At 32.3% G+C, this 9,978-nt stretch overlaps 1 protein-coding gene across 1 annotated transcript; it reads left to right on the top strand.

Moving 5' to 3' along the window:
- The first annotated feature begins 5,731 nt into the window (after window positions 1-5,731).
- On the top strand, window positions 5,732-7,137 carry LOC136271919 (V(D)J recombination-activating protein 1-like). Its single transcript, XM_066072509.1, has 2 exons — window positions 5,732-6,861; window positions 7,119-7,137. The coding sequence occupies exons 1-2, from the start codon at window positions 5,786-5,788 to the stop codon at window positions 7,135-7,137; spliced, it is 1,095 nt and encodes a 364-aa protein (XP_065928581.1). The 5' UTR covers window positions 5,732-5,785.
- Window positions 7,138-9,978: the final 2,841 nt, after the last annotated feature.

Raw genomic sequence — 9,978 nt, 5'->3', positions numbered from 1 at the left:
ATGCATGGACATGGCTATGAGTTCTACGTTCACTCTAAAAAATAGTTAATAGTAAATATCAATTACACCATTTACGTAGTTTCTAAAATTTCTAAATAAAACGTATAGTTTTACCCTATGAAATACTTTGATGAATGTACAAATAAATGCTATTATTTACAATAATGCTGTATTATGTAATATTGTTGATGTGGCTAGGATTTATAGAAAAACATAAAACATGGTTGTGTGTATAAACTGCCATTTATTTTTGCTAATAAGAAAAATTAGGCAATAAGGGGAGGTCTTCAAACAGTCATAATATCAATTACCAGACATTGAATGTAAGTTATAAAAGGTGGGCAAATGACCTCCCCCATATTAAACAAATGTATACAATATCATCATGTACCAAATATCCATACAACAAAAATATTGTTGAACAAAAACAGCCACCAAAAGCAAACAGCAGGTTTGCACAAAAAAGACTAGCCAGATCATGGTAGTCAACAATATGAAAGATGGCAGTACATACAACACATATGGCAATGACTAACCCCTGACTTATACGGAGATATAAATATTAACATATCATGAAGGCACATATTATCTATATAACCAAACCAGTTAAAAATTTGAATACCACTAGGAACATCTTATTTTTAATCTTGCAAGCATAAGCACATCAGTTGACTTCTGCCCTGTGTTAATATAACTGTATAATATACATGTTAAAAGTTTTTTTTACTATAAAACATGTTTTAAAAGACAGATATACATGTAATCAAACATTTTCAGAACCAGTAGGCACATGTTACTCAAATGACAAAATCAAAGATCAGAAACAATGGTTAAAAAACTATACAGCACATAAACACATCAGTTTACTTCTGGCATATGTTATGTTATGTGTAACCATATTATGCACATAGTATAGATGAATGTTATACATGAATCACACTTGAATAATGTCCAACATCATAAGACAAATGATAAGGAATTGTGATGGGAATTGAATTTTGACATACAACTAATCTATACATTGAATTAAAAACACACACACAATGCATATCAGATAAAATTATAATTAATACATAGCAGTTAACTTCTGAAATGTGAAAATCTTCCAAGAAAAATATATATACATAGCATTTGCTTTACGTATTCAAAATGTAAAGCTTGACAAACGTATGTATCCGCCAATAGCATCAGATTTCTATCTTCCCATTTTTTGAATGCAGTTTTCAGAATAACCCAAATGTGCAAAATGAGTGGCTGCCCCTATCCTGAAGCTGTGCCCCTTTTATAGAACAGGGTTCAAACCAACAAAATCAATAATACTAGTAAGATTTTTCACTACAAATGCATAAGTTACTGGTTTACATCCCATAAATTGAAACAATGGACTTGACTTGTGGCCAAACGTATTGACGTAATAATATAATGCTTGAACGGGGCACATTTCCTTATTATCTGATGCTTTAAGATGGATTTGAAAAATGTCATGTTTTATTTGTTTTGAAATTTTTTAACACAATTTCAACAGCCACAGGTGTTGTTTGAAGCATTTCAAAAGTAGCATCATTTCTTTGAATTACTTTACACTGATCAGTTTTGTATTTACAACAATCTCACCAAAGCGCAAGAAAGCATTGAACGCTAACAAAAAAATGGATTTCAGAAGAATCCTATTGTACACATTTTTAACAGAAAGATCCATTGATTTTAACATATTTGCCAAAATGGGACCTGTAATCGGTAACCTGGAATCTTTACTAGGTGCAGAATGATGGCATCCCTGTATGATTTTCCTAACTAAGAATGTTTCAGATGGATCTTGAAGGCTAGGAATTTTGTGTACATAGCTTATGGCTGAAACATGAGAAAATATACTATTTGGGGAAAAGCTAAGAGAAAACAGACAAGCAATAAAATTGCATAATATTGCAGGTGAAAGAGGAATGGAAGTTATATTTGGAAAGTTTTGAATAAAGAGATTCCATCTTCTTTTGTAGGCATTTTTGTGTTGTCACATAATGCCGCGCCTAAAAGCTGCTGAGCTTGCTAAGTTAGAGTTCCATCAGGGGTTCTAGAATGAGTGTTGGGTTGGGTTCAAATTGAGGCATGTACTGAAAGGCTGCCTCAAACTGGAAAGGAGACAATTTGTCAACTGCAATATTGTATTTGGCAGGTATATGTTTCGCTCGAAAATGAATATTCCATTTCAGGTTTGCTAGCATTAGGCGGCGTACAAATTTCAATAGAGTCACTTCTTTAGAAGTCTGTTTATTGATAACCTGTACAACAGCTAAATTGTCAGACATGAAGAGAACCTTTTTGTTTGTCATCTCCTCACCCCAAATCTCAATGGTCAAAACAATTGGAAAGAGCTCTTTAGTAGCAATTTGATAATTTTCCATACATGTATTTTCTCGCCAATGTAAAACAAACCAGTTTGAACCAAAATTAGCTGCATAGCCTAAAGAACCTGATGCATCTGTATAGAGTGTGATATGATCTGATGAAAACCATTTTTGGGACAAAAACACAGATTTACCATTAAACGAGGCCAAAAATGAAACCCATGTTTCAATATCTGATTTTGTTTCATTGATAGCGGTATTTACAAACCTGTTGACAGCTGACAGATAAAATGACGTAGTCAAAACATCGCGCGACTAAACGCCGCACTCTGTTGGCTAATGTATACAATTAAAGAAGATCAGCTAAATACTCAAAAATTAGAATTACAATTATATTATGAGTAGACTATTATTTTTGGTACTGGCATAAAAATAACATATCACCATTTACATAAATGCTATTATTTACAATAATGCTGTATGATACTAATATATCAAGTAATCTGTGTTTTTACGTGTTACAATATTTATCACCTTTTGAAATTATTTATAAACAAATGCTAGGGAAAAATACTGAGCCGTGAATTTAGAAACGTTGCTAAAGACGTCATAAGATCATTGCAAAGATATCATTATATAGAAAATACAAAAATTACTTCATTGAAAAAAAAGGATATAAGATACAGTCGTTTGACCAGTTCCGAATTTTGACCAGTTTCGAATAGTTAAGAAGTTAAATAGCAAAAAATTAATGAAATAAAAAATGTGGGAAAAAATCAATACCTTTAATATAAACATTAATGCTTGTTTGAATTCTGCTGTAGTTTCATTTTTGTGGTCATACATGTATTTGATATCGGTCTTAGATTAGTCGACCTACTTTCGCTTTGTAATAAATCCAGGTCATTGGAACGCTAATATGCACGTACAATTGTCTGTCGGTGCCTTTAATTTTTACTTGTAACAAGATTTCTTTTTTTAAATGAAGGTTTGGTATGTATTCTAACATACCCAAAAGCAAACAGGATAAAAAATAAAATAAAAACGCAAATGGAAGCAGAATTTTATTTAGCCGTCATTTTACGAGTTCCGAATACCCAATTTGTTTCCCTCTGTTTTAGGATTTAATGAAGATATTGATTGAAAGAAATACTTCTGAAATTCATTAAATGTCTTTCTCCGTCTTAAATAAATCATATTGTACCACAATAATGATAAGTGGAGGGGCTGCGACTGTATTCCGACAAGATGTTAGAAACCAGGCTAAATTATTGTTACGGTGATTTTGTCTGTCATTTCCGTGCAAATCAAACTGTATTGTTAAGAAAATATCAATAACTGAGATGTTTGCATTAAACCTGTTATTCAACAGGTTCAATCAATAGTTTTAGGACCGAAAGTTTTTTATCTACATTCCATATGTATAGGAACAGTTATGTTATTCGGAACCCATCGGCTTATTCGCAACTGGTAAAATGGCTTCCCACGTAATTTGTTAGAATAAAATTCTATTTAAAAAAAATTAAATACAGTAATATTGCATTTATATCAGCAGGGATATGGTGTATATCGGCCAAAAAATTAGATCTAAAAATAACACCCAGGAACATTTACAGCACCTCCAAATCTATACCCTATTCGGAACTGGTCAAACAACTGTATTTCAAAGTCATAACTGAATTATTTTTTTTTATCATTAAAGATACACAACAATCAATCAAAAAATTGTAAAACTGATTTAATTCCTTCTTTTTATTTTGTACAATTTGAAAAGAAAGTTCATCAGACCATTATACATTATGCCCTTCAGATTTCAAAACGGCTTATAAAATATTCCAAAGTCATAATAAACAACCCTTTTTAAATAATCATTTAAGACATATAGAGATTACTGAAATAATATGTAAAATTATTTAATTTTTTTTTAAATCATCTACAACTTGAAATCAAAGTTCATCAGGTCGTAAGGACATTATATTCATAAGGTCATTATACACTTCCACATAGATGTGCGCATGTGCATACAAATATTTGCTCAAAATCGCTTTATCATATGGTGTGAAACATTCAACCGGTGAAGTAAAAGCTGTTGAAGGTAGTAAGTTACTTTGTATTGATTAATATGAATGAATCTATAACTTCTCTCTATTTACACTCATGAATACTCTAAAGGTTTCTTTAACCACTGGTTGGGTACACAGGGGCTCGTCATGCACTATCAAACTTCCCGTCTCCTACTCAGTCGGCCATTGTTTAAAAAAATACATTACAACTATGACGTCACGGTGCTTTCCAGACTCCGCTTCAGATTTAAAACTACAAGATATGGTACATGCGCAAGGAGTACCGAATATTATTCTATTTTTATATCTCTGCGCATAAACTTGAAACAGAAAGTACATGCAATAACGAACCCGACCGGTATGAGTTAAGTTTGATCGTCTGAGAGAAAATTTTGAAACGGTAATTTAAAATTGATATTGTTTACTTCCGGTACATTTTTTTGATAACATTATGCTCTTGTAAATAAATGTTTGATTAATTTTTATTGTTTTATGAAATTTTTCTGTAAAAAGAGATAATTTTACCAAGGTCATAAAGGACATGTAGATTCACGTAAATTTTTGTTTACTTGTGTACACTATCAATAAACAGGGTTACACATTCATTGAAATTGAAAAGTCTTGGTACAAAAAGTGCTGAAAATGGTAGTTAATGGCAAATGAAGAAAAGAAACTGCAGATTTAACGAAATAAATACAAGCTGCCTCTGTTAAAATTACAATAGTTATAGTAGCATGGCAACTGTTGAAAGTTTTTATGTTTTGTTATGTTCTGTTAGCTTGTGTGATTAAAAAATTCATCAAAAATAGTTCGAATACTACTTATATATACAGTAAAGGTCAATGAGCGGCTCAATAATACCATTTATACCTATGTGTACCTATTTTATTTTCACCTTGCGTTTCCTTGCTCAAAATTAAGGCCTATGGCCTGGGAACACCCCATCTGTTTAAATATTCAACATATATGTACATAAGTTGTATTGATAGAAAATTTGAATATATGTCAAGATTGACTGGACATACATATATACGTATAAATTGGTTTTTCATCAGATATTTGATATGAATTGCCTGTACATGGCCAGTCATGCGTTTCATGTACTTTTTGCTTATATATAGCAAGTCAACAACTTTCATAAAACATGTTGTAAATCAGTGTGTCCATATGCAAATGATTAAAAATGATTGATGCATGATGAGGGGATTGGGCCAATATGGGATGGTAAATTGAAAATATATATGGGGGCAGTTGGACAGTTATTTATTTCATGTCTATTTGCATATGAACACATTTATTTGCTACATAGAGAAAAACACAGAAAAATATGATGGTGATATAATTTATTTTGAAATATTTTATTTCACTTCTTCCACAGAAATGGAGCATGAATTAAAGTTGAACAGTTTGTGCAGACTTTGTGGTGTAAAAATTCCCATAAATTCAAAGTCTCATCCCAAAGAAAACTTCAAGTCGGCAATCACATCCCTTTACAACATCGACATTGACAGTGACTCTTTGAACATTCATCCTTCTAAAATTTGTACCCCATGTAGACTTAGACTTACACGATACAGTCAAGCTGAAGATGCCACATTAATTAACTTGCCTGTTTTGCATGAATTTTTGCCCCATTCTGACAATTGTGACATTTGTTATGTAAAACCTGGCCGACCAAAGAAAGTGTTAAAGAGAAAATTAAGTGTCCCATCCCAGTCTACTAAGAACAGTTTTATTTGTCAAGAACATTCCTATCACAGCGCGGACAAAGACAGTCAAGACAGATCAAGACCTTCAACATCCCCCGACTGTCCATCATCTTCAACATCATCCTCTTCTTCTACCGATCATCCATCATGTTCGTCAACATGCTCCATTCCTGTCCCTGTAGATAGTTCCCCCTTTCCCCCTCTAGATAAGTTGGCAATTGCTGATGCATGTGCTTCTGAGCCTGTTTCATCTGAAAAATTCAAAAATGTTGTTATTAGGAGCATTCCTATTGAGCGATTTTGTCAAGTAGAAGTTGCCCAATCATTTATGTGTTCGATTTGTCGTGGTGTTCCTTGTGAACCATATATTTCAAAATGCAATCATATTTTTTGCAAAGAATGCATAGTTGGCTGGTTTTCCATATCAAGTGCATGTCCTGTATGTAGGTCATTACTTGATGAGAGTGAGGTGTCCCCCCTTCATGGTCATCTTCTTCAAATTTATGATACCCTGTTAGTGCATTGTATACATACAAACTGTTCCCAATCACTTGTTATTAGAGATATTGATAAACATGAAAATGTCTGTACAATGAAAGGCAAAAAAGTTTTGTATGATGTTACAACAAAACCTAAGGTGTTTAAATTACCTCTTCATTCTGTTTCTGCAAAGCACACACGTCATAAACGTTTGAAACCCATTATATCTCAGGTAAATGAATTTTGCCAAACGCAAGATGAAAATGAGTCTGATGTTTTGTTTTTCATGTTGAAAGACCATTTGAAAGATATTAATGATCCACGTTGGAAACAGATTGAAAATTTGTGGCTAGGAAATGATAATATCCTTTCTCTAGAACAATGTTTAGCTATACGCGTTGATCTTTTACAAAGCAAAGGACAATATAGATCCCAGTATGAATTCCTTTCCCAAAATAATGTTCATGTTTTTCAAGCACCCAGTAAAATGGAAAGTTGTGAAAATTTGTTTTTGCCTTCTGCAGCTGTTTATCAGATTATTAATTATGATGGCAATGTACTGTTTGAAAACTCCCAAAATCCTTGTACAGATCCTTTGAATATAAATGAATGTTTTATGCAAGGTTTTGTTGAATTGGCAACTCCAAACTGTATGGGAGTTCGGTATTGTTATTTTGATGCACTGTCTGTTTCTTTACAAGAATTAGAGCCTGAAATTGTGAATGGGTTAGAAAACCATGATTTAATTGTTGAAAATGTAATTTTACATACACATGTTAAAGATGGGTGTGATGGAATGGGTGAAGGTTCTATTTATAAAGAAAAAGATTTTAAAATGTTACCAGACAAAGCCTTCAGATTTTCTTTTTGTATAGTTAAAATTGAAGCCGAATATCAAGGCAAAAAGTATGATGTGTTTACTGAGCCATTGCCAAACAGTGTTCGAACAAATAGACCCCTTTCGGTATCAATTTCGGATGAAAATAACCATGTATCAAATGTTGTTTGTATTCTACCCATTGAAAATGAAAGAGAAATTTTAATGCAAAATCGCATGAATGTGAAAACAAAACAGGGTTGGATATGTCATAAATTTTCATTTTTTAATTCAATGGTTGACGAAAAAAGGGACAGAGGAGATTCTGGTCTTCAGGGTAGTGGGTCAAAATATTTATGTACATTATGTGATGCAGACAAACATGCTGCAAAAGAATTACTTGAATCTTTTGTAATTAATAGGTCAATTTCTGAATGTACAAATATTGCTGAAATTTTGCGTGTCAATCCAAATGTTTTGTCTGAAAATGAATTGAAAAAATTATCAAAGGGTGTGAAATCTGCTCCACTTTCAAAAATTGAACCAATACAGAAAGGCATAGATGCAACACATGCAGATATCAATTTAGGACAGTTTTTTAAGAAAGTTATTATACGTGAAATTGCTGGGGTTACAAAATGGGAACTCACACAAGATGTTAAGTCATTAGTTCAAAGTGCAGAATCATTGCTTGATCAACATTTGAAATTTAATTGTGGAATTAATCCCCAACTTATGATGCCTGGCAACTATGCAAGGACTCTTTTTGAAACTCCCCATTCTGTTTTGTTAGAACTTATTTCAGATTCTACCAGAAAAGAAAATCTTTCTTCTGTTTTGAGTATATTTTTACACCTTAGAAAGGTATATAGATGTAAAGACCCTTTAAAGGAATGTCCACTAGATGTAAAAAATTACAAAAAATGTGCTGTTGAAATGGGAACTCTTTTACTTCAAAATTTTGATTACGTAGAGTGGCCCAATTATTTACATAAAATTATTGAACATGTTCAGCAACTTATAGAAGACCCAAATGGGCCTGGGTCAGTGGGGGCTTTTAGTAGTGAGGGCAACGAGGCAGGGAACAAACTGTTTAGACATTTTAGAAAAAATCTCTCGCGACGTGGGAATACTTATGGTAGTTTGTGTGATGTTTTAAAACTGCATTGGCTGTATAGCAGCAAGGCTCTTTTTAAGCTTGCCGAAGTTGAGCACAAGAAAATTCGCTGTTCTTTATGTTTTACAAGTGGACATAATAAGAGAACTTGTCCACTTCTAAAAACTAGTTTGTAACTCTTTCATATAAATATTCCAATAGATTATAATCATTAACTTCATTTTATTTCATGAAACATCAATGTTCATGAACATAATACATGTATAATTATTTTGAAAATTTGTCTAAGTTATACATTCATATTGTACTACATATTGATCAGAAATATGTTAAGTATTAAGGGTATGTTTCTGTACAGAGGTATTTTATATGCACATAACAATTAAGGTTGTACACATTTGTAAATATGTAAATACTACACATCTTTCATGTGTATAGATCTATATGATATATTACGACATAATTCATCTTGTATGGATTAAGTTTGATATGCCTATCACACTGTAAACATGTACATTATTTATGACCATACAATAAATAAATGTACATATATGCATATTAATACACTACAATGATCTTCAGGAAGTGCTACTCCATGTAGTAGCCCTTAAATTAAACAAGGAACATAATTATTTACAACTTTGACTTTATCCCAAAATCTAAAGTCTGTCCCAAGATATTTATGCTGCACATTTGGACGATTTTTAATAAAAATACACATACCTGTAAAAGAAGTGTAATTGAAATCCATTTAAGGGAAAATTTTTAAAATAACTTCATTCACATATTATCATTTTTCCCTCCTAAAAATTCACAGTAAAGAAAACAGATTCCCTACGAAGATTTATAATGGGAAATATTTACATCTTTTCTCCATTTGGCAAAATGTGAATTGAGAATACCATGAGACAGAGTATAGTTGATATATGCTTGAAAACAATTTTACATTTTACAGAAAATTCTACACAGGAAGTTTTCTCTTCTTACCCTTACATGACTTTGAACAAGTTGAACAAAAAAATTTTCTGCGGCTCATGTCAGTATTCAGTACACCTACACAAAATTGATGGAGCCACCTTTTACAAACACCCTCACACTGAATCCAAGAAATGGGAGATATTTCTGATGACTGAATAATTTTACAATCATTACCAAAGTCACATGGACTTGGTACCATTGGTTTACTGGTAAATACAAAATATTGTAAATGCACCCCCCCCCCCACATATCATTAAACAATCATTTGACAATTTACAAACTGAATGACCAGCTGACTTAAAAGACTAATCAAATTGAATAATATCACACAAATATGTTTCTACATTTAATACTGAAACAGAACTTCTGCCTTGAAGATTATTTTCATCTACCCCCCCCCCCCCCCAACAACAAATATGTATGGGCCAATCACTCCTGCTGAATGGTATGAAACACCAACAGCAGGAGAATT

The sequence above is a fragment of the Magallana gigas genome, chromosome 9 (genome assembly GCF_963853765.1).
Source record: "Magallana gigas chromosome 9, xbMagGiga1.1, whole genome shotgun sequence".
In the NCBI taxonomy this organism is placed as follows: Eukaryota; Metazoa; Mollusca; class Bivalvia; order Ostreida; family Ostreidae; genus Magallana; species Magallana gigas.
This window is presented reverse-complemented; position numbering and strand designations above follow the sequence as displayed.

Coding starts and splice junctions, on each gene's coding strand:
- LOC136271919 (XM_066072509.1), top strand. CDS start 5,786: ATGGAGCATGAATTAAAGTTGAACAGTTTGTGCAGACTTTGTGGTGTA.